General features: G+C 41.1%; 3 protein-coding genes and 1 long non-coding RNA gene across 7 annotated transcripts; 1 reads left to right on the top strand and 3 right to left on the bottom strand.

The window, feature by feature from the left end:
• The first annotated feature begins 110 nt into the window (after nt 1-110).
• On the top strand, nt 111-13,827 carry camk1a (calcium/calmodulin-dependent protein kinase Ia). Its single transcript, XM_084705072.1, has 12 exons — nt 111-223; nt 1,093-1,211; nt 7,525-7,656; nt 8,730-8,804; nt 8,914-9,052; nt 9,195-9,321; nt 9,667-9,742; nt 9,832-9,944; nt 10,177-10,255; nt 10,358-10,445; nt 10,582-10,747; nt 10,968-13,827. The coding sequence occupies exons 2-12, from the start codon at nt 1,123-1,125 to the stop codon at nt 11,069-11,071; spliced, it is 1,188 nt and encodes a 395-aa protein (XP_084561198.1). The 5' UTR covers nt 111-223; nt 1,093-1,122; the 3' UTR covers nt 11,072-13,827.
• Nucleotides 13,828-13,893: 66 nt separating this feature from the next.
• On the bottom strand, nt 13,894-19,288 carry LOC146272638 (protein FAM107B). 3 transcript variants are annotated; one of them, XM_084705071.1, is made up of 6 exons: nt 18,729-19,288; nt 17,745-17,840; nt 16,877-16,934; nt 15,731-15,956; nt 15,018-15,171; nt 13,894-14,724 (listed from the first exon to the last, which is right to left on the bottom strand). In XM_084705071.1, exons 3-6 carry the CDS (start codon nt 16,887-16,889, stop codon nt 14,608-14,610), a joined length of 510 nt encoding a protein of 169 aa, XP_084561197.1. In that variant the 5' UTR covers nt 16,890-16,934; nt 17,745-17,840; nt 18,729-19,288; the 3' UTR covers nt 13,894-14,607. The 3 variants fall into 3 exon arrangements, with proteins under 3 accessions (XP_084561197.1, XP_084561196.1, XP_084561195.1); XM_084705070.1 differs by lacking the exon at nt 17,745-17,840 and having other exon boundaries at nt 14,981-15,171; XM_084705069.1 differs by lacking the exon at nt 17,745-17,840.
• Nucleotides 19,289-19,384: 96 nt separating this feature from the next.
• Nucleotides 19,385-22,167, bottom strand: LOC146272637 (protein FAM3C). 2 transcript variants are annotated; one of them, XM_084705067.1, is made up of 9 exons: nt 22,053-22,167; nt 21,867-21,974; nt 21,278-21,307; nt 21,059-21,182; nt 20,775-20,833; nt 20,324-20,374; nt 20,154-20,238; nt 19,939-20,065; nt 19,385-19,835 (listed from the first exon to the last, which is right to left on the bottom strand). In XM_084705067.1, the coding sequence occupies exons 1-9, from the start codon at nt 22,063-22,065 to the stop codon at nt 19,749-19,751; spliced, it is 684 nt and encodes a 227-aa protein (XP_084561193.1). In that variant the 5' UTR covers nt 22,066-22,167; the 3' UTR covers nt 19,385-19,748. The 2 variants fall into 2 exon arrangements, with proteins under 2 accessions (XP_084561193.1, XP_084561194.1); XM_084705068.1 differs by lacking the exon at nt 21,867-21,974 and having other exon boundaries at nt 22,053-22,164.
• A 1,823-nt stretch (nt 22,168-23,990) lies between these two features.
• Nucleotides 23,991-25,058, bottom strand: LOC146272636 (uncharacterized). Its single transcript, XR_014766657.1, has 3 exons — nt 24,441-25,058; nt 24,138-24,244; nt 23,991-24,022 (listed from the first exon to the last, which is right to left on the bottom strand). It is a non-coding gene; the product is annotated as an uncharacterized LOC146272636 (long non-coding RNA).
• Between the last annotated feature and the right edge of the window lie 395 nt (nt 25,059-25,453).

Raw genomic sequence — 25,453 nt, 5'->3', positions numbered from 1 at the left:
TGTCATAATCAAATACAGTCATTTGAGCACTGCATCTGCACAGCAGTAGAGTTGATAAAGTGATATTTTCCCAAATGTTCACACTCTGGGATGCTGCGTTGCGCGCGTACAGTATAGCTGCGGCCAATGCTTCTTGACGTCAGGAGACAAGTCAGATCTAAACTGGTGCAGCGCAGAACCACACCGCACACGGAGAGCAAGAAGGAGCAGCTACGGCATTAAGGTATGCTATTTATATGATATCGGAAGCGATATTTGGACAGCATGAGGTAAAAAAAATAATCTTAACATCATCACAATACCTTTTCTCTGTGGGCTTACTTTGCAGATCTCTATGTACGGTATTATACAATTCTGTGTTGAGGCTACAACCAAAAGATGCATGTACCCTTGAACGCTGAAACACTCACACATACACATCACATACACACCACATACACACCACATACACAAAAAACTGTATCTGATCTGATCATTATAGTAAGCATGCGTTTGTCAAGCCGCCTATTCTTGACTTAGAAAAATGTGTCATGTTATCTAATTTATGTCTCTCCACAATGTTGCTGACAGATTTGCATGTTAAACAGTATTCTAAAATAAAAAATCATAATTTATGCATTACCCTGTACAAATACACTCATGTAATAATCTATTTGTTGAGAGACAAATTTGTGTAACATTGATTGTCTTTTTGCAATTACCAAAGTAAAGCTTGATGAACCTCCAACCCATTATCTTTTGTTCTGCTGGTTATTTGTTAATGCCAGGCCTAAATCCGCTAGAGGTAATCAATTAGTTATTTGACCCTTGTGAGTTTGAATAAATGGACCACAAGCAAGCAACTCTGGAGAGTTGTTTAAATGGTCCATTTTAATTGTTACCACAGATGGACCATTAGGGACACCATTCTATACCTCTGAGTTCCTCTGACTCATTTTGTAATGATCCATATTATTAATTGTTGGTTCAAGTAGTGTGTAATCGTCGTTGGCTATATTTCTTTTTCTCCCAAACTTTGCCTGACGTGTTTGAATTCACATTGTGATTGCTGTACCTCTAAACCACTTCAATCTGTACTCTGCATCTGAACAGTTAGCCTGTCTCTGATCAGATTGACCTTACATGATGCCCCTTGGAGAGGATGGAAATGGATGGAAAAAGAAGACATCAGACATCAAAGAGAACTATGACTTCAAAGAAGTGCTGGGAACGTAAGTAGGCATTACAAAAATACGTGATACTGTAAAATCACAGTAGTAAGTTTTTATATTGGTCTTATCAAACCGATTGCCATGGTGTCTGTATGTCCTTTTGTCTATCCATCTGTCGGTATGTCTTTTTGTGTGTCCATTTTCTGTCTGTCTGTCTGTCTGTCTGTCTGTCTGTCTGTGTTTTGCTTGTGAGTTATTTCTGCTCTTCATGTTTGTGGCTTGTCTGTCTCAGCACAGTTTCATGTTACAGTGTACTATTGAAACTGGGCTCTGAAACAAAATCCTTTTTATCATGATTTTTTCTTTTTACATTTACTACACTCTCTTGGTCATCGATGGACCAGGGTTTTTGATTGGACCACTACAGCAGAGCACTATTCATCTCAACATCATGGTCAAGGGACCCCTTGTCCCCATTCAATGTTGGACTGTTCCCTGAAATGTGTTTCTTGGAGCTCTGCAGCTGGGAATCACAACGTGTTCCTCTTGAGTGGGGGAGCTCTGAGCCACTGATAAATTGTGCTGCTACTTAGCCACACTTCTGAGTTTGGAGGATGAAATAGTGCTGACTGTATGCCTGATGGTGGTCCACAGACCCCACAAAGTAAGAGTGTCCAACCTGATGTGTAGCTGAAGGATAAGGTAAAGCACTGTAGGAGTATGATGTCTGACATATTTTTTTCAGGATCAATGCCGTTCAATACAGAGTTTTTGAGTCTGATAAAATATGGTTGTGATTGAGATAAATTAAAAAGTTATATAACTGGGATTTAAAGTGTGAGTATAAGAATAGCATGTCCCTGTATTTGGTGAAAACCTTATTCAATATTCCCTCTTTACCACTAGCTTGTCCGGGATGAGAATTAATGTGTTGACGGAAAGCTTCTTACGTTCGGAGAGAAGATTACAGAATAGCTTTATCCGCCAGGAATTTCAACGTGAAGTTAATTGATTTATGTCGGAATATTATATTCAGGGCAGTTAATCCTGACATCTCTCTTCTGTTCCGAGTTTACTTCAGTATTACCTGTCCTTGTAGAAGGTTGTTTTGCCGTTCCACATTTTCCTGCTTTTGTGTCGTGTTTGAATGGTTTTATTGAGATAGTTATTGATCAGTTCAAATGTATTCCATTTTGTCATTGACATTATGTCTAATTAGAATTGACCGTCTGACATTTAAGTTGAATTGATACATGGAATGATTTCAGACAACTTCTAAATGACAGTCAACTGAAGTAAAAAGACAGCAGTTGTTGAAGCAGAGGGCCTGTGTGAGACTTGCTGCAGTGTTGTGGGTTTGTCTGCTTTGCTCTGTTTTATTCAGCCTCTGGGGGAAAAGGAGGGATGGCCGTGCCGAACTGCATTGAGTTACGACGTGTTTACATGGCCTAGCATTGCAAAAAGCATTATGGCACAATGCTACACAGCACTGTTTCTCTTCAAAGACTATGCAGTTTACACACACTGTACATCTTACCTAGAAAATGATTAAGCTGGGGGTTTGGGGAATGTTTGGAGAAGGGATACCAGGAGAAGAGTTCTCAGATTTAGAACAGAAATGGACGAGTGACAGTGTTTATCGACACTGTTGTTGGCATGACAACTCAGTCAGTGACGTCTCTCAGGGTCATTTATATGTTCTCCTTGTTTTACTTTTATTCAATCAGCATAGTCAAGGCCTAATGGACAGGCCCGTCTAACTACCCTCTGAGGTCATTGCTGGTTGCCTGGACTACAGCTTTAGTGAGTTTCCATATGGATACTTCACAGTCACTATGGAGACAGAAGTTTATTTTTTGGCAGATGATTGTGTAGCGCACACTGAGATCCCCACTGTTGACTCAAAACCTCCTGCCAGTGTTCGTCTAGCGACTTGGGCCTCGCGTCCCCCTGCCTCCTTGAGGCTGTGAGGAGGAAGCAAGGGAGGGGGCGAGAGTTGTCAGCCTCGTCTCTGTTTAGCTTTATTAGCTATTATTCCTGCTCAGAATGCACCCTCTCTCTCCCTTTCTCTCTCTCTCTCTCTCTCTCTCTCTCTCTCTCTCTCTCTCTCTCTCTCTCTCTCTCTCTCTCTCTCTCTCTCTCTCTCTCTCTCTCTCTCTCTCTCTCTCTATGATACCCCCCCCCCCCCACACACACACACACACATGCATATGAAGATTCATTGGGAAGGCACGAAGGAGGGAGTGTAGATGGAGTTGTGTTTTGTCAGGCTAGGGTAGGTTGGATGCTTGGGGGCTTCTAAATCACATGAACTCAATAAGCTGATGGATGGTTGCGGCCCTCCGCTGTGTTAAACGTCAGAGACTGTGATGGGCACTGTACTGAGGCCCTCCCCAGCCTGATTGATGGCACTGGCTCTCAGGAAAAAAATGGCCATAATGTGTCATATTTGTTACCTCAGCAAACATCCATCAGTAGGAGAGAGATGTATTGGATGGCATGTTAAGTACAACAGGCACACTCACACTACATTGTGAGAATGGTGAAAGCTCCTGACACATTTTTACTAACTTGTACATTATCATGACACACGCTTTGTTCTCAGCATCCATTCATTTCTGTTCACATGTTTTGTGAAACATCTTAATATTACCACTTTGTTGTCTATTTTGTATTACACAGATTCATTAAGTTTTCACTAATCACCAAGCCTGAAAAGGGATAGCTAAACTGGTTGACTGTTATCTGATTCAAACCCAATATATGCACCAGGCTATATACAATATTGTTTCGTTTATAGGATTTGTTTACTGATTTGTTTGAATTAAATATATTTTGCGTACAGTTAATGTAGGAGCCATTATTGTTCACCTATGGGGTTAATAGGTCTTGTTTCATTTGGGTGTGGTTTGTGGTGGTTGGTTTATGTTTGGGCACAGGTGACCTATGTTCGGCTCAGCCGTAGGTGGCGCTGACGGGTCAAAGGCTATATAAGGTCACGGGACCATTGTACGGGAGGCCAGGGTGACGGGAGGTCATACTGTTTTTACCGCTTTTATATTTAATAAACGGGAACACCCCAAACGAACGCACTTCAGTCTGGACATTGGTTCTGTACAGCGCTGATAAACTGGATCCCCCGCACCCAGAAGCAACTACTATGACAGGACTGGATGGTCGCCACAGTTAAATTGCAATGAATTAAACACTGAAATGATAATAGCACTGACATCTACCCATGTTAACATTAGAGTCAGATGCAGCCGCATCTTCCAGGCTCTCTCTGTCCCCTGTCACGCTCTGCTTCTCCCTCTGCGTGTCAATGCAGTGACTTGTCTCCTCTGCTTCTCCCTCAATGCAGTGACTTGTCTCCTCTGCTTCTCCCTCAATGCAGTGACTTGTCTCCTCTGCTTCTCCCTCAATGCAGTGACTTGTCTCCTCTGCTTCTCCCTCAATGCAGTGACTTGTCTCCTCTGCTTCTCCCTCAATGCAGTGACTTGTCTCCTCTGATTCTCCCTCTAAGTGTCAATGCAGTGACTTGTCTTTTATTCTTTCCTCTCGTTTCTCCACTCCTCTGCTCTGACACTCTTCTGTCAGTGGAAATGATGTGCCTAGGCATAAAGGATATTTGTTTTGAATTTACTCATGGTATTTTAATCCATATTCCAATTTTAGCGCTAAGCATTTATGGTGGATGATGTGATACATGGTCTGGTGGTATTAAGGTCAGCATATTGGTGATACATGCATTTATATTAACTTGCCAACCATGGATTTTTATTTAAGAAGCTTTTTAGTCAGTGATGGAATTTTAATGTTCAAAAATAAAATTTGTAACTAGTAAGTTGCAATGTTTTTGAGGCATCCCCCCTTTTTCTAAGCTGTGTGAATGTATTTGTATTCTGGCAGAAATGTGCGTGTCATCGCATGTGCCTGATTCTGTTATGAAACCATAACCCACGTGCAAGAAATAAGCCAAGCTTCCACAAGATTCTGAATAATGAGACATTGTGATATCCAGATATCTATGTGTGGTTTGGCCATCTGGACAGCTGAGAGTATCATATCTTGTTTAACAGATTAAGCATTTGTGTGTACGTATGTAAGTGCCTATGTGTTTAGATTATATTGTTTGTATACTAATTCCTACAGAAGGGCGGCAGCATGTAGTGTTGGTTTCTTTGGGGTAGAGTAACTCCTCCTAACTATCACTTGTCTGCAGAGACAAAGAATTCCCAGAGCTCAGGCTTTGAGGCGCATTCCTCTCTCTGTGTCTCTGTTTCTCGATAATCTTGCTTTCCTCGTTTCTCTTCATGTCTCTGTGTAAGAATGTGTAGCTTCACCACCCCCATCTCTCTCACACGCACACAAACACACACAAACACACACTTGTCCACTAGTGCAGTTGCGTACACACAGAGCCTTACAGGCTTCTCAGTGTCAATCCCAGTGAGTGGCCCCTCCTACAAGGCTCCTGGCTCTAGTCCAAACCTACAGAGACCCCACCCCCACACTGCTCCACTGGCTCTGAGGGAAAATGAGCAACAGGATGCCTAATTACACTCTGCTTCACTGCACTGCCCCCCATCCATCCATCCATCCACCCACCCACCCACTCCCTCCCCCCCTCCACACACAGCAAAACACACACACACAGCAAAACACACACACACACAGCAAAACACACACACACACAGCAAAACACACACAAAACCACAAGTTTTATGATGACGCACGTCTGATTCTGTTTCCTTTGCCTCGAGTGAAACTGACATCTCTATGACACTTCCTCCTCCATGTTTTGCTGAGCCATTTGGTCTTTTTTTTATTTCTGGCTCCATTAGATCCTATGGATTTTACAAAGATACTTTATTGAGGGGTTGTGCCCTTGTGATGAAACATCAGTTAACAGTTACTGTAAACGGTGCAGTCAAAAACGATTTTGGGGGAGGGTCGATGACAAGTGCAGTTTTATGTGATTTTTGTTTTAGGGAAAATTTAAAATGCAGTTAAGCTGAACGAAAAATGCGTGAGATTTGATCCCATCCTTGAAAATCAGTCTAACCATGCAAACCTTTCTGCTAGACTGGTTCGTTGAACAAAAAGGGCCCTGTTAGACAGTCCAATAGAGAAGTGAGGATTCACTTTGACTTCTTACATTTAAATGCAAAACAAAGTTGTATTCATATCTGTTCACTTGGTTAAGATATATATTATCATCTGAAGCTTAAAAGTTAAAGCTCCTGCTTTCAGCTTGGCCCCAGTCAGGGTTGGACTGGCCGTCTGGAAAGTCGGGAGATTTTCCTAACGGCCGGTCAAACGACCACGACATCATGCAAAATAATAATAATACACGGTCGTGGGCCAGTCTGCTTTTCAAAGTCCCAGTCCAGACCTGGGCCCAGTCCAAGATCCATCCATCCCTGGTCCCAAGCCCTAGCATTAGCCTAAACAGAGCGTCAGGCTAAGAACTATAGCTCTATATCTAAGTGGGACTCTTTCCTAGAGCACAGTCCTCTCTAGGGGGAGTGGCTTCTTGGTAAACACCAACTTGTTTCTTCATGCAACACAAAAACAACAACATTTATGTATACAATAGATCAACATGGATATTTGTCTTATAATTGTGATGTTTGCGATAGCTCTGTCGTTTGGTTCCCCCTCTTCCACTTTAAACCATAAACCTTGAGAGGATCTACAGTAATGTCACCAGTCTTCACTGAATAATTCATCTATAGAACACTCTAACACTTACAGACCAATCTACCCCCCACGTGAATGGAGAATGGAGACACAGAGATACATGTATTTAAACATGCACATGAGTATGATTAATGCAGACACATTTACTTTTACACAACAAGCTATTAAACAACTCTAACAATATCATGTATATCTACGTTTCCCCTCAATTCTATCACAGCTTGTAAGGTATTAGGATATTTGCAGATAGTTTTAGTCTCTATTTATACCTTGAAGTGACTCATTCCTACACCACACACACAAACACTTACACAAAGAGCTGCATGCTATTAATAGGTTTTTGTGAGGGGAAAGTAAAACAGATTATAACCTGCATACTAGTCTGGTCTCTCCCTCTCTTCCTCTCTCTTTTCCATGCACACATTTAGTCTTTTTTTTCTCACACACACACACACACACACACACACACACACACACACACACACACACACACACACACACACATGTAATAACACAACTACATGTAGCTGTGAAGAAACCAACAACGAACGTATGGAACATTTTCTCCTTCGGTGGTATTCCACAGAATTTTAAAGGAAGTGCATAAGTGATCTTCTTGAAGTTGTACCAGCTATCTGATCCATCCTCTGTGTTTTTCTTCCTACTCCAGAGGGGCGTTCTCTGAGGTGGTCCTAGCAGAGGAGAAGAGGACCCAGAGGCTGGTGGCCATCAAGTGCATCCCCAAGAAAGCCCTGGAGGGCAAGGAGAACAACATTGAGAATGAGATTGCTGTCCTGCACAGGTGGGTCCCTCCAGTACGCTCACACTCCTGTAGATAACCCTTCTCTGCAAAATCTAAAATGAAAAGCATTCTCCAATGATTGTGAGCATGGCATGTATTCAGTAGATGCAATCAGTAGGCGCAGAATAGGAGGAAGGAGCTTGACTAAAAGAGAGAGTGACAAAAGAGAACATGGAGCGTTCGACTCAGAGGTCAATAGAGTGTGCGACTAAATGCATGGTGTCTGTCAGTAGAAACAGTGGGATTTTGCACCGGAAATGTCGGGAGTAAAGAAGATAGACCTATTTTTAGTGTCCCTGTTGCTAGGGCAACAGCACACTCATAGGCGGAGATGGTGTGGAGTTCCCTGCAGCAGTGTGGTGAAGGAAGAGGAAGAGACAAGCGGGATGGGGGTGGAGGGGGGGGTGGTTGACTGAAAGAGCGGGGTATGGAAGAAATATACCAGAGAGAGATGAGAGAAAGGGGTTAGTGAGGGGTTTGAAGAAGAGAGAGTAAGAGAGAAAGACAACTATACAGACACATAGACAGACAGACAGACAGACATAAAAGAGACGGAAAAGACGGAAAAGAAAAGAAGATAGATTAGGAAGTGATGAGTGTGAGATAAATAAATAAATAAATAATAGAGGGTGACACACTCTTAATGTGACACCCAGACATACACAGGCACCGAGACAAAGACAAGGACTTCTAGTTCCACTGATGTGGGTTGACATTGACATGTTCTCAACATGGCTGTTCAGAAGCAACTATAGACTTCTGCCCAAATGGACTACCCTGGCTCACATAACAACCAATGCCTGTTTACCTTTTTCATTTTTTTACATGTACCAAAGTCCTTTGAGTTCACTCCCTAATTGGCAAATTTGATAATTGAATTAATCGTGGCGCTGTGTATCAACTCTCCAATCTGTGTCAAATTGGGCAGAGATCCAAAAGTTCAGCCATCTGATGCAATAACCACGCAGCAATAATGGGAGAAAGGGAATTGGAATTGTACATGGGGACATTTGTGGATGCATGATGCATAACAATGTAAATATATTGTCCTCCTTGTGGCTCTGTCTTCTCAGAATCAAACATACCAACATCGTCTCACTGGAGGACATATTTGAGAGCACCTCCCATCTGTACCTGGTCATGCAGCTGTGAGGGCGTTTTCTTCTTCTCTGATTTCTCTCCAACATCCTGTAGTGTTGTTGTGTGGTGATAATCATAGCCAGAGTGACTGTTTGTTCTGTAACTCCTATTGCTTAGTGTATCTGGTGGGGAGCTGTTTGACCGGATCGTAGAGAAGGGCTTCTACACAGAGAGGGACGCCAGCAAACTAATCCACCAGATACTGGATGCCGTTAAATACCTCCATGACATGGGTATTGTCCACAGAGACTTGAAGGTATTTTATGGCCCTAATGAACTTCTACACAACATTCGCAACACAGTACTGTTTTGAATGAGAATCTACTTCATTGATTGTCCTTCAGATATGTCTTTACCATACCTGCCTGTCCATCTTTTCCCCATTCTTCTCCTGGTAGCCTGAGAACCTGCTGTACTACAGCATGGACGAGGACTCCAAGATCATGATCAGTGACTTTGGTCTGTCTAAGATCGAGGGTTCTGGCAGTGTCATGTCCACAGCCTGTGGGACCCCTGGCTATGTGGGTAAGAGTAACGGTGCATGTGTAGTCCGGTCTCTCAATGTCTCTCATCGCTAGCTCTCGCGCTTTCTGTCTGATGAGCCCGCAACCTTCTGTGAAGCATGTAGTTATAGTCAGCTAATATCCCACTTTCGCTGTGTTTGAAGAGCTCACTCCTCCTCTAACGCTATTGTTTAGACCGTTGGTACTTTAGAAGTGCTTTCCCCCCTCTCTGTTTGATGTAAGCAAGCAGAGCTCAGGGAGATGATTGAGAGGGTCATTTATGTCTAACTCCCTCTCCTACTGACTCAGTCTGTCTACCTTGTCATTTCCCTCCCTCAGAATTGATGTTGTGTGTGTTATTTTTCAGCTCCTGAGGTGTTGGCTCAGAAACCTTACAGCAAAGCAGTAGACTGTTGGTCCATAGGGGTTATCTCCTACATATTGTAAGTTATTCCTTCCAGTTAGGTGGTTGAGCAGATACCACACGTGTACCTGAGTTCGTTGTGAGGAAATATTTCTTGAAATCTTCCAGATTATGTGGATACCCTCCGTTTTACGACGAGAATGATGCCAAGCTTTTTGAGCAGATTTTGAAAGCAGAGTACGAGTTTGACTCTCCATACTGGGATGACATCTCTGATTCAGGTATCTTCCTCATTCAACACACTAATCCTCTCCTGTTGTTACATGGTCTTCTCCAGCTCACATGAACCATAACACTACCTCACACAAATGGGTATTTCACCCCCATGTATTGCTACACTGTCATTAAATGAGTCATTAAATGGTACAATGAGTCATACTGTAATGTATTAGAGGTGGTGTCGTCTGATGAGTCAGTGTTGAATCACTATTTAAGACAATCTTCTGATTTCAGCCAAAGACTTTATCTGTCATCTGATGGAGAAGGACCACTCAAAGAGATACACCTGTGAACAGGCCCTTCTGCACCCCTGGTACTGTCAGCTTCCTTAGCTCTGAATACACTCTCCAACACTAGTGTGCCCTACACTTCACACATCACATCTCACTCTAAACTCCTTATCTCTGCCTTGCAGGATCTGTGGAGACACCGCTTTGGATAAGAATATCCACGAGTCTGTTAGTGCACAAATCAAGAAGAACTTTGCTAAAAGTAAATGGAAGGTGAGTGTTGGTGAACCACTGGTTGGATGGATGCTTGGTGGTGATAGATGAGTGCACAGATGAATTCAATCAAATGTGTATTTGTTGTTCACCTCGCGTTTCCCTCTCAACCCTTCCTGTGTGTGTTTCCACACAGCAAGCGTTTAATGCCACAGCGGTGGTGAGACACATGCGGAGGCTGCAGCTGGGGACCAGCCTGGAGGGGCCCAGTCAGATCACTCCCACCAGCCCCTGCCACAGCCATCTGCTCCCGGAGGAGGAGGAAGGGGAGGAGGAGGAGGGGAACGAGGAGGAGGAGAGCTGTAAGTGAGCAGTCAAGGCTGAACCGTAAAGACTCCTCATTGTCTCCTCGCCATAACGTTTAGCTACTCATCATTCTCTCTCTCTCTCTCTCTCTCTCTCTCTCTCTCTCTCTCTCTCTCTCTCTCTCTCTCTCTCTCTCTCTCTCTCTCTCTCTCTCTCTCTCTCTCTCTCGTGTGGAGCCTCTGGCTGTCATCCCCTCTCGTCTCCTCTCCCCTCCAGTATCTCACTGTGAGGATGGTCGTCGTGGGAGTGCGGAGGGCAGTGCTGACCGGGACAGTCTGAGGAGCTGCACCTATTGCTGCAGACCTGCCAGCCGCGTCTGAGCACAACCTTCCCCCCGTCGCCATGGTGATACGTTTCCATGGAGCCACCAGAGCCCATCCGCCCAGTCTGACCAAGAATGCAGAGTACTATCAGGCAGGTTCCACTAGGGGGAGATCATGAGCAGGTCACGGTTTGGGTGCAGGGAAACTTTGAGTGCCTTGTCCAGAGCCATCTCTCAGCTTCAGTTGGGCTCAGGGTGTGTGGAAGTGGGGAGCTGAGGGATTTACACACAATGAAGTTCAGCCCTAAAATACTCTCCACCAAACTACAGATATTTATCTTAGTCTTCTGCTCCCGACTACACTTATTATGCAGCGCCCAGTTCCTTAACCCATCCGGTATTTCTCACCCTGAACAAGAGGTAGAGTTACAGTAGATTGTGACTAACTGAAAAGCTAGTGGGTTGTGATACAGATTGAAGGTGGCTTTGGACACAACCTCAATAAAGTGACTCACTCACATGGTTAAAATGGCATATAGGCAGGGTTTGTATTGTTCTCATTATAACACATTCCATCTACAACTGCCTCCACCTGTATTGTCACATCTGCAATACAACCTGTATTGTCACATTCCCAAGTCCTCCCACTCCGCCACAACATTAAAACCCAACCAGAAGGACCTACACGGTTGCCCAGTAAGAGCGATAAAGGTATACTTCCTTTTCAGAAGTGTTTTCTGTCCCCAAAAGATGCATGCTGTGTTTTCATTGCCACTTCTTCATTCTGAAGGAAACATATCTTCATGTGTCATCAGGGGAAACAGCGGGTAAACTGCTGTGGTCATTTTGTCAGACTTTTCCCCAGAAATCCCCCATTCTCACCGCATGTGGCTGTAAGTCTTTATCCATGTTAATCCATTCTTCTCACATCATCAGTGGCCTCGTCCCCTCTGTTGTCTTGTGTATGGTAGGAGGTCCTTAAAGGTCTAGGATTGAGAGGATAGCCTGGACTCTATATTCTGGCTCAGACTGGGTCTTTATACAACGGTTGCGGCCTGGGGAAACTGCATGCATCAGTTGGAATGAAATGTGAAATGTATGGATATCAAAGGGAGACATCTCTATCTTATGGCTGTTCTGATTTCAGAGGTTTAAACTGAGATCCCTGTGGCCACACCAAACCAGAAGTAACTCCCATTCTCCCTGCTAGTTGGGACTCTCCCTGGGAATTGGGGCATGTTGATAAGGTGATATCTAGGGCTTCATAGGGAGGACAATTCCAGACTGTAACGTTTCTAACTGCAGTGTTCTGACTGAAGCCTCTTTGTGTACAGCACAGTATGCTCTTGATTGAGCACCTCTCCTGTCAATCATTAGTCTAACCCCACCCCTTCTGGCGTAGAGTGGAAGGGATCTCAGTCTGGGCACTCTGTCTGCTCTGTTCTGTACACCTCTTGTGGAAGAAGTTTTGGTCTACTGTTTGCATGACCTGGTTAAATATGTTTACATGAATGAAGATCAACATATACGTATAAACACACATGATTATTATAACTCTGTTGTATTGAAAATGCTGTTCTGTAATTCTGAAATATTATAATGTGAAGTGAGAAACACCAGAAGTAATGTTGTAAGTACAGCACAGTCTGAACTGTACTATAACCTCTGCGTTGACTACAAGGGTCACAGCTCCACCCTCGTGACCCCCTGACACTAATCTTCTGTTTGATGTTTGTTTAGAGGAAACCTAATGTTTTTTGTAGGGGTGAGTTCTTTGTAGTTTTGTTTGTTTGGTAGTCTGTCTCAACCCACTTGTCCCTAACCCACCCTGGTACTGTATAAGCTGTTGTAACAGTTCATAACACACATAAGCACACACACGCGAGCACAGCACATAGCGTTGTATGACTGAAGCCCAAGCTGAACTGCTGCTAGTTATACTTTTTCCAGTCTGTTAGCATCTAGGGGCTAAATAACAACACTTTGCCTGACTGTGCTGTGTTTCTGATACCACACAAATCCAAAGAATGAGAAGATTGGACTTGGTAAACAATATAGTGATTTTTGGTATGTAAATTGATTACCTATAAAGGCACAGTGGCACAAATTACAGTTGATACATCAATATGTCAAGCACGTGCTAAAAGTTGTTGATGCAATACTGTTTCTTGAGTGCCATTGGGATGACCTATAGATTTTTCTTCTACTGAATTTGAAGTAACTTTGAGTTATTAATTAACCACTGTAGGCTAGGTACCTTGATGTTGCCATATGGCCTCAAAATGTGTATGGTCAAAATTCATTGTGGATGCAAAGATGGCAATCAAATTGACTTTGACTTGGCTGACTGCAGTGGGGGAAATATGCAAATTGTGTGTGAAGGGCTTCATGTTAAATGTAAGATACACTATTCACGGTTGATGACTTTAATGATCTGGCTGTTTTTATGTCTTTAGCGATTAGCTTCTTTTCAACTTTTCCTTGATTTGAGTTTTTCGTTGGTTGTTATAAGTAAGAAGCAAATGTTTCTCATTACAAGACATCTACATGCATAAAGAAATGTGTATATTATATATATAGGTATATATATTGTATATCCTTTTTTGTAAAAGCTGTTTTGAGCTCAAATGTATGGATGCAATGCATCATGGGTTATTGATCAACATGTTCATGATTTGTACCCACAGAGATCTGATTGAGGGAAATAAAATACAACTTCCTTGTCTATGCATTGTGTGTTCTGTCCTTTTACTCAGCTTGTACACTTTCTCACACAATCAGGGTCTTGGATTTTGAAATTAATTTGGACGTGAAGAATTATGTCTGATGTTAAAATGAGCTTGGATGTTTTGGGCCAAGGTGAGGTTGTAAATCAATAAATACAGCACAGTGTATGTTTAATGTTTGGGAAATAGTTAGGAAATAGGAATTAGTAAATACAGTTGTAGTTATACGATGAGACTGTCTTACATTTTGAACTGTAAATACAACATTTACACACATTAAGAAAACTATAAATGTGTACATTTTAAAAATGTCATTTTGAATTCAAAATTCATTTAAGTTGCTCAGTTAATTTTACACAGAGGGATTCAGAACAGGGAAACATATAACACAGTAAATGGTCTTGAACAAGTAAAAGGCAGTGAATTGTGCATGTCCTTGTGAATAGGGTGAATTAAATAAGTAAAATGCCAAACAAAAAAACACATTTATAGATGAGACTTTGATCTGATAAATGAAAATATATATATGATGATTCAGAAGACTAAAGACTCACAAGAGTTACACTTCTATCGTCCCTTTCTCTCCTACAGTAAGTTCTCTACACTTTTATTACATTCATTTACCATATGTATAATTGACAACCTTCCATGGGTTAAATAACAAGTATGGGTTTGTCTCTATGGAGTGGAAGTTAAATCCTCTGTTTTCTGAGGGAGGTACTGTTCTGCACCACGCTCTCTCACACACATACAGTGAACCTGCCAAACCGCATTCATCCACCTACAGCCACACCCTCTATCCATAGGTCCCAAGGGGCTAGCTTGACCTATTATTCCAGTTGAATGCACAAAAGTAGGTTCCTCCCTTTTAGACCTTCTTCTCTCCAACATCCAGTATCGTGGTTCTTCTCAAGCTCTCTCTGACCCTGACAAACTCAGGTGAACTGTCTTGCCCATTCTGCTGCAGATATAGTTCTCTCTCCAGCTGGGAGGAAAAACTGGAGTCAGGCCTGAGATACAGTAAATGTGCACTGTGTTGAAGCTAGCCATGTAATATTGCAAATGGTTTGGTCTTATTCATGAGCATATACAGTACAATCATATTTTAATGAGCATTTGGGTACATAATATGTGTGTAACTGGCTGATCTTGCCATAGTCTACATGACTCAGGCTCCTAACACTGATATATTTTGTATGAACTGAGCACTCAAAGCTAAATGGATGAGATTAATGCTGTACCAGAGCTAGAAGTGACCGAAGGTTTGGTCCATTTTACCTCCTCCAGCCTCTGTTGCCTCTTGAGCAGTTCTTGGTGAAAAGGGGACGTGTTTCTCTTTGCTTCGTCTTCTCTCTTCTGTTTCTTCCCTATTTCCCAGTTCCTCTTCTCCAGGACACGTTGGAGCTCTGGCTTCCCCTGTGGACACACGGTCCTGGTAGAGAATGTGAATGGTCAGGGTCAGGCTTTTTCAGTGTGAGTGTCTATGTGTCTATGGCTTAGGCTTGTATAGGTCTTGTTTTAGGTTAGTATAGGTCTATAAGGTTAGTATAGGTCATTATGTGTATTATTTATTTTAATTGTATTCTATTTTATTTGATGTTATCATGGATACAATATATGTTCTTAGTACTTATATGTTATGTTATCCGAGGTTGCTTGCATTGTCTTGTCCCAAGAATTTCAGTGCCCAGTCTGACCTTGTGTTGTTCTGTGCACCTGACAATAAAACTTGAAACTCCAGTGGGATTATGTGTATGTGTGCTCCTGTCTAACTACCCTTGTAGAGGACCCAAGTCCGCAAAAAGATTGTAAACTGAGAATAATTTACCTGGTGGGGCCTCACACCTTCAAGTGTTATTTCTAGGGGGTTAGAATTACATTAAGGGCATTAAGGTTGGGGTTAGGGTTAGGGGTTAGAGATAACAGGGTGTTTTGAATGGGAGTGAATTGTTTGTCCCCACTAGAATTGTAAAACAAACCTGTGTTCTTACTTCTTATATGTCATTTTTAATTCCTTATGAAGCTCCTGATGATTCTTTGACACTTTGACAGGGTTGATTAGTTTCTTGGGAATAATGAGATCTCTGCTCTCTTCCTGGTTGTCTGGCTGTGAAGGAAGTGTCTGTATGTCACCTGCCAGGACCACCGGCTCCTGACTCAGGCCCAGGTCTTCTCCACCTTGTTGTCCATCCTCCTCCCTCTGCAGGCCACAGTGGACTGAGCAACACACACAACACGTATGAACTCATTTAGTTACTAAGTCTCAGTGTACAAATACATTGTGACAATATCATGGACTGTGAAGTATATATCATTGGAATGACTAAGTAAAACAGCACAATACTTGCTAATCAGTATAATATTTACTGTATAAATGAAATTATTGTCATAATTCGTTTTTAGTGAAGCAGACTAACCCTTGAGATCAAGTCCAGGAAAACATAAAACCATTATTTTCACAAATGTATAAGAAAGGAGAGGTCAAGTTACACAACACCACTACTATGTATGGCCCTTTTGAATCCATGGGCAAAGGATACAAGGGAATATTCGTAAAAACATTTAATCCAAAAATAGTAGTCAAGCAAAAAGGAATACTGATAAAGATAGGATGGTCCTGGGCACAACAAAGTTGTGTTAAAACACATGACCCTGTCTCCTGACAACCCCCTCTGACAAACCAGACTAACAGGTTTCGCAGACGATCAGGTGGTCTTTCTTAGACCAAGGGAAAGTGAGAATGGGATTCTATCTAAGAAAATACCCATCAGATCCCACTGAGTGACACACGTGACTATTGATTTCCTCCCACAAAACCACTGGCCTTGGCCGGGTTTCCCAGATTCGTTAAGTAGCTCTTAACGCTAAGAGCTTCTTATGGAACGTTCCAAGAGCGTTCTAGAGCACTGTTATAACGTTCTTAGGAAGATCTTAGCGTTAAGAGCTTCTTAACGAATCTGGGAAACCCGGCCCTTATTTGCACAACCACACATACATTAACATGGGTGGGGTTTATTCCAAACAACATTTCAGAAACCTAGTTGAAACTGCCTTCAAGGATGAGTGCAAAAGACAGCAGAAGATATTCTTTGCCCATTGTGCTTTATTTGATCTTAGATCCCTGATCATTTTCCTACCTGGTCTTTTCATGTGTGTCCTACTTCCTGAAGATGCATGCTGGGGATTGTGTTCTCTCTGTTAATAGGTAAGAGAACATGAGATGAGAGACTGTAAAGGTTATCACGTCAAGTCATAACTCACCAGTTTAGCTCAAACTCACAGTAACCACATGACAAAATGAATAATTAATAGGAATAGGGACAAGATGTTGCCAATGTAACGTGTCAAATGTTTTCTTGTTAAACTACAATAGTACATATTAATGATTTTAGAATGTTTATTATAAATATTTACATGGCATGTTTCTCTCAAAAGCTGCCAGCTAATTCAACAACAGTTCTTTGTGTGAGATCAGGGTTGAAGGAGCACAAGGCTGTATTGTGATGAAGACAGAACAGGGCCAACTGCAGCACTGTCTCTTCAGTAGATCGAGAGGCCTCACTAGCTAACTGGAGGGCTGCCACCTCATTAATGCTCGGTTGCTACAAACAACAGTTATACCCCTACTGTACAGCTCCATCACTGCAATCTGGGGTACCTAGAACTCTCTTTTACCAATTAAGAACTACAATATACTCTCAGAGTAAAATGTCAGTGCAGTGGTTGGACTAAGCAAATAAACTAAAAAGAGAATTCAACTTCAAATCTTGCGTGCATTTGGTTTTTAATGCAACCATTATCTAACCATTATCAACCATTATCATTCCGTTTAATAATGCAGCATAAATAAATTAAATCTAGCTGTTGGCTAGTGTAATGGCATTCAAAACTAAGTCATTATGGGTCATAATAATGTTATGATCTAACTTTGGTCTGAAGCTGTTACAGTAGTCGAGGTCATACTGAAATGCTAGTCAATGAAGGGAGAGTGTTGTGTTTAATCACCTTGAGCTAGTCTAATGGCATCTTTGCTGGCTGCTCTTTCGTTAATGAAGTGGAATTCCTGCTGATTGGCTAATCTCGCTGAGTAGATATGAGTAGCTGTGTGGAGAGTCATTAATGTGACATGAAAGGGTAAACACATTAAACTGCGAGGCATATTCTCCTGTTATGACATCTAACAAACAATACCTTATCTTGCTATTGCTGTCAGAATATCGTAATATTTTACCACTGTCAAAGTGACTAACTGTTTGTCTGAACCAGAACAGGATGGATGAAAGAAGAATGCTTCATTAATCCTGATTGTTTTAGTTTGACCACTCTGGCAAACATGTAGAGCTACTTATTTTGTGTTATGTTTGTTGCTCTTAATTTTTTGACAGTTAACATACACATATCTAAACCACCAGAAACGTAACTCATCAGCCAAATTTGAAAGTAAACTCAATTTGTAACAAGTGTCAATTTGTACCAATGTATGTTGAATCTATCAGTTTTTAAATTTTCTTTCAGTTTTTACCTTTTTCCTTTTTTTATTCATCCAACACTGGTTTTCATATTTGAGAGCCTTTCCACCATGTTATCATGCATGTCACTGCTGCACAAAGTTGCAAGCTCACTACATGAACTAAGAGTTTTTAAGTTAATTTGACAGTAGTCAAATTGAAGTACAGGTACTATGTTGGAATGACTTGGTCCTGCTTGCCTTGACAACCCCTAAAGCCCATACAAACCTATATTATGTAATATAGGTTAACATATACACTACATAATGAAATAAACAAATGGTCCAACCCAATGTGAGCTACTATACTCATAAACTATTTATGATGAAGAATTAAAACAATTTAATAAAATGCACAATTGACGCACAGTTGTGCGTCACCTAAAGATTTAAATGAATCTTAGCTAAGCATAAGGTAAGAACTAAGAGTTGTCACAGAAGTGCACATCAAAAAGCAAATTAATGAATGTGAAAGGTCTTACCTTCTTTCCATAGGTGACTCCCATGACCATAGGCGGAGTTTAGATCCGTAACCAGAGTAAGAGGAGCAGAAAAGTTTGACAACTCTCACAGATGAGAGAAAAGATAACAGAATGCAGCCCTCCAGAGCCGACGACAGTGCTACAGTACACTCCTCTAATGTGGGACATCAGGATCTCAGAGGGCCCTCTGTCTGGGGTTTCCACACATTAACCCTGAAAACAACAGACAACTGAAACAAATCCAAAGTTGTTCTTGTTTCCAGCCAACAGCATGACTAACCCTAACCCAGCACGAAAGAGCCGTAAGCGTGAAAACAACAGGTGGATGGTTGAGAGAAGTGGAGAGGAGGTGGGGAAAAAAAGAAAAGGAGATAATTATACTGGGGTGAAGGGGATGAGAGTTTGAGAGGATAAGAGATGAAGAGAGGGAGAGGAGAAAAAAAGAAGAGAAAGAGGTTGGAGATAAGTTAAGTGGAATAACACTGACCACCTGTTCATGTTTAACAAGTGTTCCCACATTTGCAGGGGCTTAAGGGGGGCCCAAGACAGATTAGACTAATCGATGGTGATGGAGCAGCAGGCTGGGAAGATCACCGCTCTGAGCAGAGAGGGTCTCCAGGCTCCTCCAAAAAAGCAGTCAGGGATCTACAACCATCTTTGATACAATCAAGTTTACTGATGAGAAGCTATGAAGCATTAACCAAACGCAGTTACCAGCATTGTTCCTGACAAAATCTCTCTAAATCACCCCCATCCTCACATATACATGCTTAAACTTAGTAAACAAAAACATATAATGTATTGATATAGATCAAGGATCGATGATTTACTTTATACATTATTTTATTATACATGTTCTCATGATGACAATTTGCGGGGAACATTTTGCTAAATAGCACAGCGAAAAGCTATTTTTCAATTCAAGTTCAAACTCTTTTGAGGGATCCTTCAAAAGATCTATTCCACCTTGGTAATAGATGCTCAAATGCCCTCTCTGTGTTCCTCTGGGATTTCAGTGTGTCAGATCTTCTTGGGAAAGCAGCCTCCAATCTCAACAGCCTCTGGCCAGCCCTCATAAATGTTGCTCTTCAGATCACTTACAGCAACCTGACCAGTGAGAGACAAATTATGCTGTACAGTTATAGACAGTTATTAAACACACTCACTGACTCCATGAAGATAGTGGGTAAATAAAAACATGGGGGCCTACCTTTTCAAATGGACTTTTCTCATTTGTTCCAGCACCCCCAGCAAAGACCCAGCTATCTCTGTATTTAATAGACTTGATCATGGTGCTCCCGAGTGAATCAAATATTTCCCTCATTTCGTCTGTCATCCTGGAGAGAGGACAATTGACCAGTTGTGTACTGTACAGTGCATGCAAAAAGTTATAGTAACAAATTGAAAGTTTCTATTTTTACATACTTTGCTGTCACATCATCAAATGACGCCACCAAAACAATCATTCCAGGCTTAATATCTTTCAAGTATGCCAGGATATCTTCAGGTTCTTAAAAAAATGAATGATGTAAAAATATGAGCTATTTAAATTGCTAAGAATTTAAATTGTTATAGCTATTTTTACTTTTACTTACTTCCATGGATCATATTAAGGTAGGAAAACTTCTCAACAGTCCCATTCTCACCTAGATAAATTGAATAATGGAAAATAACATACACAGACAGGTATAGTATTGAAGTAGGAACATCAATTACAATAGTGTATTGAATTTCTAATCTGTAGAACCTGGGGGGTATTCCAGAAAGCAGGTTATGTGACATACCCAGGTAAGTTAACTCCCCAGCTGACACCCAGCATTGTAGCAAAATTGTCAGTAGGTTGCTGCAGCATTGTGAATCAGCTGGTGGGTTAACTTACCTGGTTATAATGCATAACCTGCTTTCTGGAATACCCCCCTGTTGTGTGAAATGTTTGACAGTTTTTCACCAAGCAATTGTCCTTTGTTCTGTGCATACAGGCTGAGTGGGAAGGTTTGTGCATGTATGTGTATACATATGCATGCATATAAGCTGATGTATATTTACCATTCACCTCCACTACGTTAAGCCCAGTTCCCACATTGTTAATCACACCACTCATCACTCTATGAAGAAAAGACCAGGAAGATAAAGTAAAACATAATTTGCAACAAATCAGCATCAAATGTTCAAATTTTATCAAGTGATATATTTGGTGTAATTGTACATATATATATATATATATATATATATATAGAAAGGGGTCACACGCTATTATACAAACACAACTATTTAACTTATATACCTAATTATACAGCTAAATGTATCCTTATTATTATGAAGACACCTACATTTTACCCTCAAAACAGATCTGTGGACCGACAACATCAGCTGCTCCACTTGTGATGTGAAATGCAAAATGGTCGATGGGACAGACCTTGGAAAGCTTGCATTTCGGGGAAGCTGCAGGTGTAGCTGATTTATAACACAGTAAAAAAATAACTTAAATGACTGTCGTTTACACATAAATATAAATAAACAATGCATAAATAACAAATATGCACACTTACTGGTAGAGACCTTGGATATCTTATGAAAACCTTAAATGAATGAAAATCACAATGAAATTACAGCCCAACAGTGAAGCAGGACAAGGACTAGACTGAGCCTGTTACCACCCATCCTTCATTCTTTTAACCCTGTTGCCTTCTTGCAGGCGATACCAAAGCATTCGGTCTCACACACACAGACTGGACAACAGTTTCTTTCCAAGGGCCATCAGGCTTCTGGATGAACACTGATATGGATATTGATACACTCACAATAGTCCCTTTACACACTGTCACTTTAGCTACTGGTTGCACAATCAACAACATTGCACTAATTGTACCCTACTTTTCTCTAAGTTAGTATAGGATATTATGTGTATTATAGGTTTAGTGTACTCTATCGTTTATTCATTTTTATATTTTGGAGGTTTATTATATTATATGTTAACTTGTCATATGTGTAAACTTGTTCTAAGTACTTATATGTCATGTTATGCAAGGTTGCTTTGCGTTGTCTTGTCCTAAGAATTTCAGTGCCCAGTCTGACCCTGTGTATCTGACAATAAAATACTTGAACTTGAACAATGATTACTGAAAAATTCAAGCTTACTGAAAATGTGTTGAATGTCCCTTGCTCTCTCGTGTATGTGGGAAGGTTTGACAGAGATCCGCCATACCAGGAGGGTGACCATGATGACAACAGCACCATATACAAGATCTGTAAACCATGAGACACATATTACAGACAAACTAATTACATACTAAAAGTTGATTATATCAAACATGGTGATCTCACCTCGCAATCTCATCTTGACGATTAGATGACCTACTGTGAGGTTTACAATGTCATTTACTGACAAAGTACGTCTGCATCCCTCTATTACCGTTTGCCATGATGACAAACACACCCTAATCTTGAAAGTTCCAGCCATCCTGTTAGGCCACTGCAAGAGCAGGATACAGTTTGTTCACGCCCACTAAACCAAACAGGTTTCAGACTTCAGTCTTAACGTGTGTGGTGTATTATACTGAAAAGGATATGGGTTTGACCTAAACAATGAGCCTGTTCAGGCCAGGTATTTACCATAGTCTTTACTGTCCTCTGGTGTTCAAATACAACACCTCACACAGCAGTATGACAGGCACAAATATCTGACTCATTCTATTGTTATCAATACTACATACTACACTTTGGTGCTGTATAAATAGTAGCTGCTTTGCAGGGGATCTGCCTATCGAACAATCTGTAAACCTCTCTTTTCTGAATGGAGAGAATTGTCTCTATGGTGATGGGGGTGGGGGGGCTCTAGGGTGGGTAGATGTAGGTCAGGACAGTCCAATTGTCTTTTAAATCGAAAGTAGAACTCATTCAGGGCGTTTGGTCAGGCGACAGTCGTTAATGGTGTAGGGGGAATTGGGCTTGTAGCTGGTGATCTGCCTGAGCAGTCTCCTCACAGAAGCTCAGGAAGATCACCAACTACAAGGTAGGTCAACTACAGCACTTCAACTGGTAAATTCTGCACTGCACATTAGGTTTACTCTTTAGATAATGCTCACATTATTAAAACTTTCATCAGTAAATTGTTTTCCACAGACACTTTCATTACTTATGAAGACTAATTCATGGTGTGTGTAGAATTAAGGGTAAGTGTCTACTCAGGTAACTTGTGATACTTAAATAGCCCAGTAGATGTCCTCCTTAGTGTATTTACTGGTATTGAAGAAAGCTTCGCATTCAAACTCACACACAAACTAAATTACTTCAGCAGCATGATATTTATTGTTTGTCAAAGTACAGAAAACGTAAAACACAACTATACATATAGAAAAATATAAAAGTTAACGATGCCTTTTTGTTTTAAGAATATAGGTAAGTGCAGTCCACAATAAAAAAAACACTAAACCACACACCATTTTTGTAGTTTGTCGTAAATATCAAAGGACACAATGTCACATGATATGCAAATAACACTTAATATTTTTCTATAACCATTTCAGAAAAATATTTTGTTTACCCAGAGATCAGTAACACAACAGACCACGCTAAGAAAGTGGAAATCATTCAGACAGACTGCAATGCAGGGTATACTGTAGCTATAACTTCTATATGGACAGCTAACCCTGATGTCTCAAATTATCTCACTCCTAATCAGATGTTAGAGTGAATGGTCCATAGAAAACACCACCAGAAGTCAGGATAGGGCTTGAACTTTGTAGGCATCTTTGAGGAAAAAGGCTACAGTTGCTCTTAGTCTAAAAACAATTTCAAATGACATAATCCATTGCACATGGTCTTTGGTCAAATGTAAAGTTTCATCAGATTCTGAGTTGCTAGCACACAACAGACAAACTATACAAAACAAAATGTTTAAATATCATATGTTAATCATATTTAACATTTATATGTAATGTATTATAATGTTTAACCCCCGGAAGTACAGAAGACAGAAATGCTATAGACTGAATTAAATGCAGACAGGAGAGGGAGGTAAAAATAAAAGTCCATGTAACAAAAATAAAACATCTGACTATTTCCAAGTCATTCCATCAATGCCGTGGCCTACAAATTTACTCCAAAAGGTCCTGTTGAAAGGTACATGGACATTAGCCTCCAAAAATAGATTACGATTACGATTAGATTGCATTACAATGAGACATGTGAAAGTACGGTAGTAAACCCTCACCTCATCTGACTCCTCTCCCACTGTGTCGTCTAGCCCCTCATTTTCCATCCGCATCAGCACTGAATATCTATATGATGCCTCACTGACAACACATGGGAACATAACATTAGCATACTCAATTCATAACTGAAGTACAGATTAAACAAATACAGTCCTAAATGTCTTAGATTTTAGGTCACTAATTTCATTTGGATTACCTGCGTGGAAAGCAGTACTTTCTGATAATCAATACTGCAGCGATAATTGCAACCAATGAAACAAATATCACAGATGCAATGATCCCAGGATGAAGTCTTTGTCCTGGCTTAAGAAAGGTAAATCATACAGTGAGTGTTAATTTCACTTAACAGTGGGCCTACGCTGCATAGGCAGACTTTCACATGTCTTCATTTTAACATGTTTCGGCGCTTAATAGACCAATACTAGCACAACGAAAAGTGATATTGGCACAGTTGCCTTGACGTTACAACCAAACACCACAACCAGCTAAAGTGTAACACCTGTTCGGTTGACATTTTCCTGACAGTACCGGTCTGCACTTTGGAATCCAATGTTATCGTCGTATAGCTGAAGTCAAACTTGCATGATGACTTGGATGTCTCACAAAATGTTGCTACCTCGAGTAAGAGGAGTTTGGCCTTTTTTGAGTACTCGTTGTTTACTTCCTGGTTTGACTTACCTGTAGTGACAGAAGCCAGCATGGAAAAGAACGGCCTTTCTGATTGGGTGAAATTCAATTTGTAACCGAGTCTTACCTTAAAGGTGACATGACATGCTGTTTTTGGATGCTTTTACATTGGCCTTAGTTGTCCCCTAATACTGTATCTGAAGTCTCTTTCCCGAAATTCAGCCATGGTGCAGAATTATAGCCATTACAAGTAGTCCCACAATCAGCTTTCCTCAGAACGCGCTGTTTCTGTGTCTGTAGCTTTAAATGCTAATGAGGAGGAGAGGGGCGGCAACATGCGCTAATGTTTACAGGATGTATTGCAATGGCTCGTTGCCCCCGTTGCTGTAAAATGCCTCGAATTTAGCCATTCTCATCTGATCACCCTGGTTTGCAGAGGTGCACACTCAGTCATTTCAATGTGGAGAAAGGCGGATATCGCGAGCCATAACACCAACAGCAGAACGGTTATCCAAAAATCAAAGAAGTGTACAACACTGGCGTTACAGCGTTTGTATTCACACACACTCTTGATGCCATTTATCTTTACGTTAGCAACAGTAACTCAGCTGTTAGCTGCAGAGCTAATGTTACAGCCACATTCTAAGGGTAGCAAGATAGGTAACCATATACAGTAAAGCAACAAAATGATATAGCGTTAGTTAACTTACTTGTCCAAGGTTTGTAGCTTGACCAAGGAGATTTAGTAATGATCCAGAATTTAATTTCAGCTAGGCCAGTTTTGAGTTGGCTCAAGTTGAGGAAATGTTTGGCGCAGACATGCAACACTTTGGGAAGTTGAGTCGGCGCATTTCCAGCGAAAATACAATTAAGATACGGGTTGTG

The sequence above is a fragment of the Hypomesus nipponensis genome, chromosome 9 (assembly GCF_054491055.1).
Source record: "Hypomesus nipponensis isolate SF chromosome 9, ASM5449105v1, whole genome shotgun sequence".
NCBI lineage: Eukaryota > Metazoa > Chordata > Actinopteri > Osmeriformes > Osmeridae > Hypomesus > Hypomesus nipponensis.
This window is presented reverse-complemented; position numbering and strand designations above follow the sequence as displayed.

Coding starts and splice junctions, on each gene's coding strand:
- camk1a (XM_084705072.1), top strand. CDS start 1,123: ATGATGCCCCTTGGAGAGGATGGAAATGGATGGAAAAAGAAGACATCA. Junction 10,256..10,357: donor CAGGCCCTTCTGCACCCCTG/GTACTGTCAGCT, acceptor TCTGCCTTGCAG/GATCTGTGGAGACACCGCTT. Junction 10,446..10,581: donor TTGCTAAAAGTAAATGGAAG/GTGAGTGTTGGT, acceptor GTTTCCACACAG/CAAGCGTTTAATGCCACAGC.
- LOC146272638 (XM_084705069.1), bottom strand. CDS start 18,758: ATGGTCATGGGAGTCACCTATGGAAAGAAG. Junction 16,935..18,728: donor GAGTCACCTATGGAAAGAAG/GTAAGACCTTTC, acceptor ACCTATTAACAG/AGAGAACACAATCCCCAGCA. Junction 14,725..15,017: donor GGCAACAGAGGCTGGAGGAG/GTAAAATGGACC, acceptor TTTTCCTCCCAG/CTGGAGAGAGAACTATATCT.
- LOC146272637 (XM_084705067.1), bottom strand. Junction 21,308..21,866: donor GGACATTCAACACATTTTCA/GTAAGCTTGAAT, acceptor CATTCATTTAAG/GTTTTCATAAGATATCCAAG. Junction 20,239..20,323: donor CCTTAATATGATCCATGGAA/GTAAGTAAAAGT, acceptor CATTTTTTTAAG/AACCTGAAGATATCCTGGCA.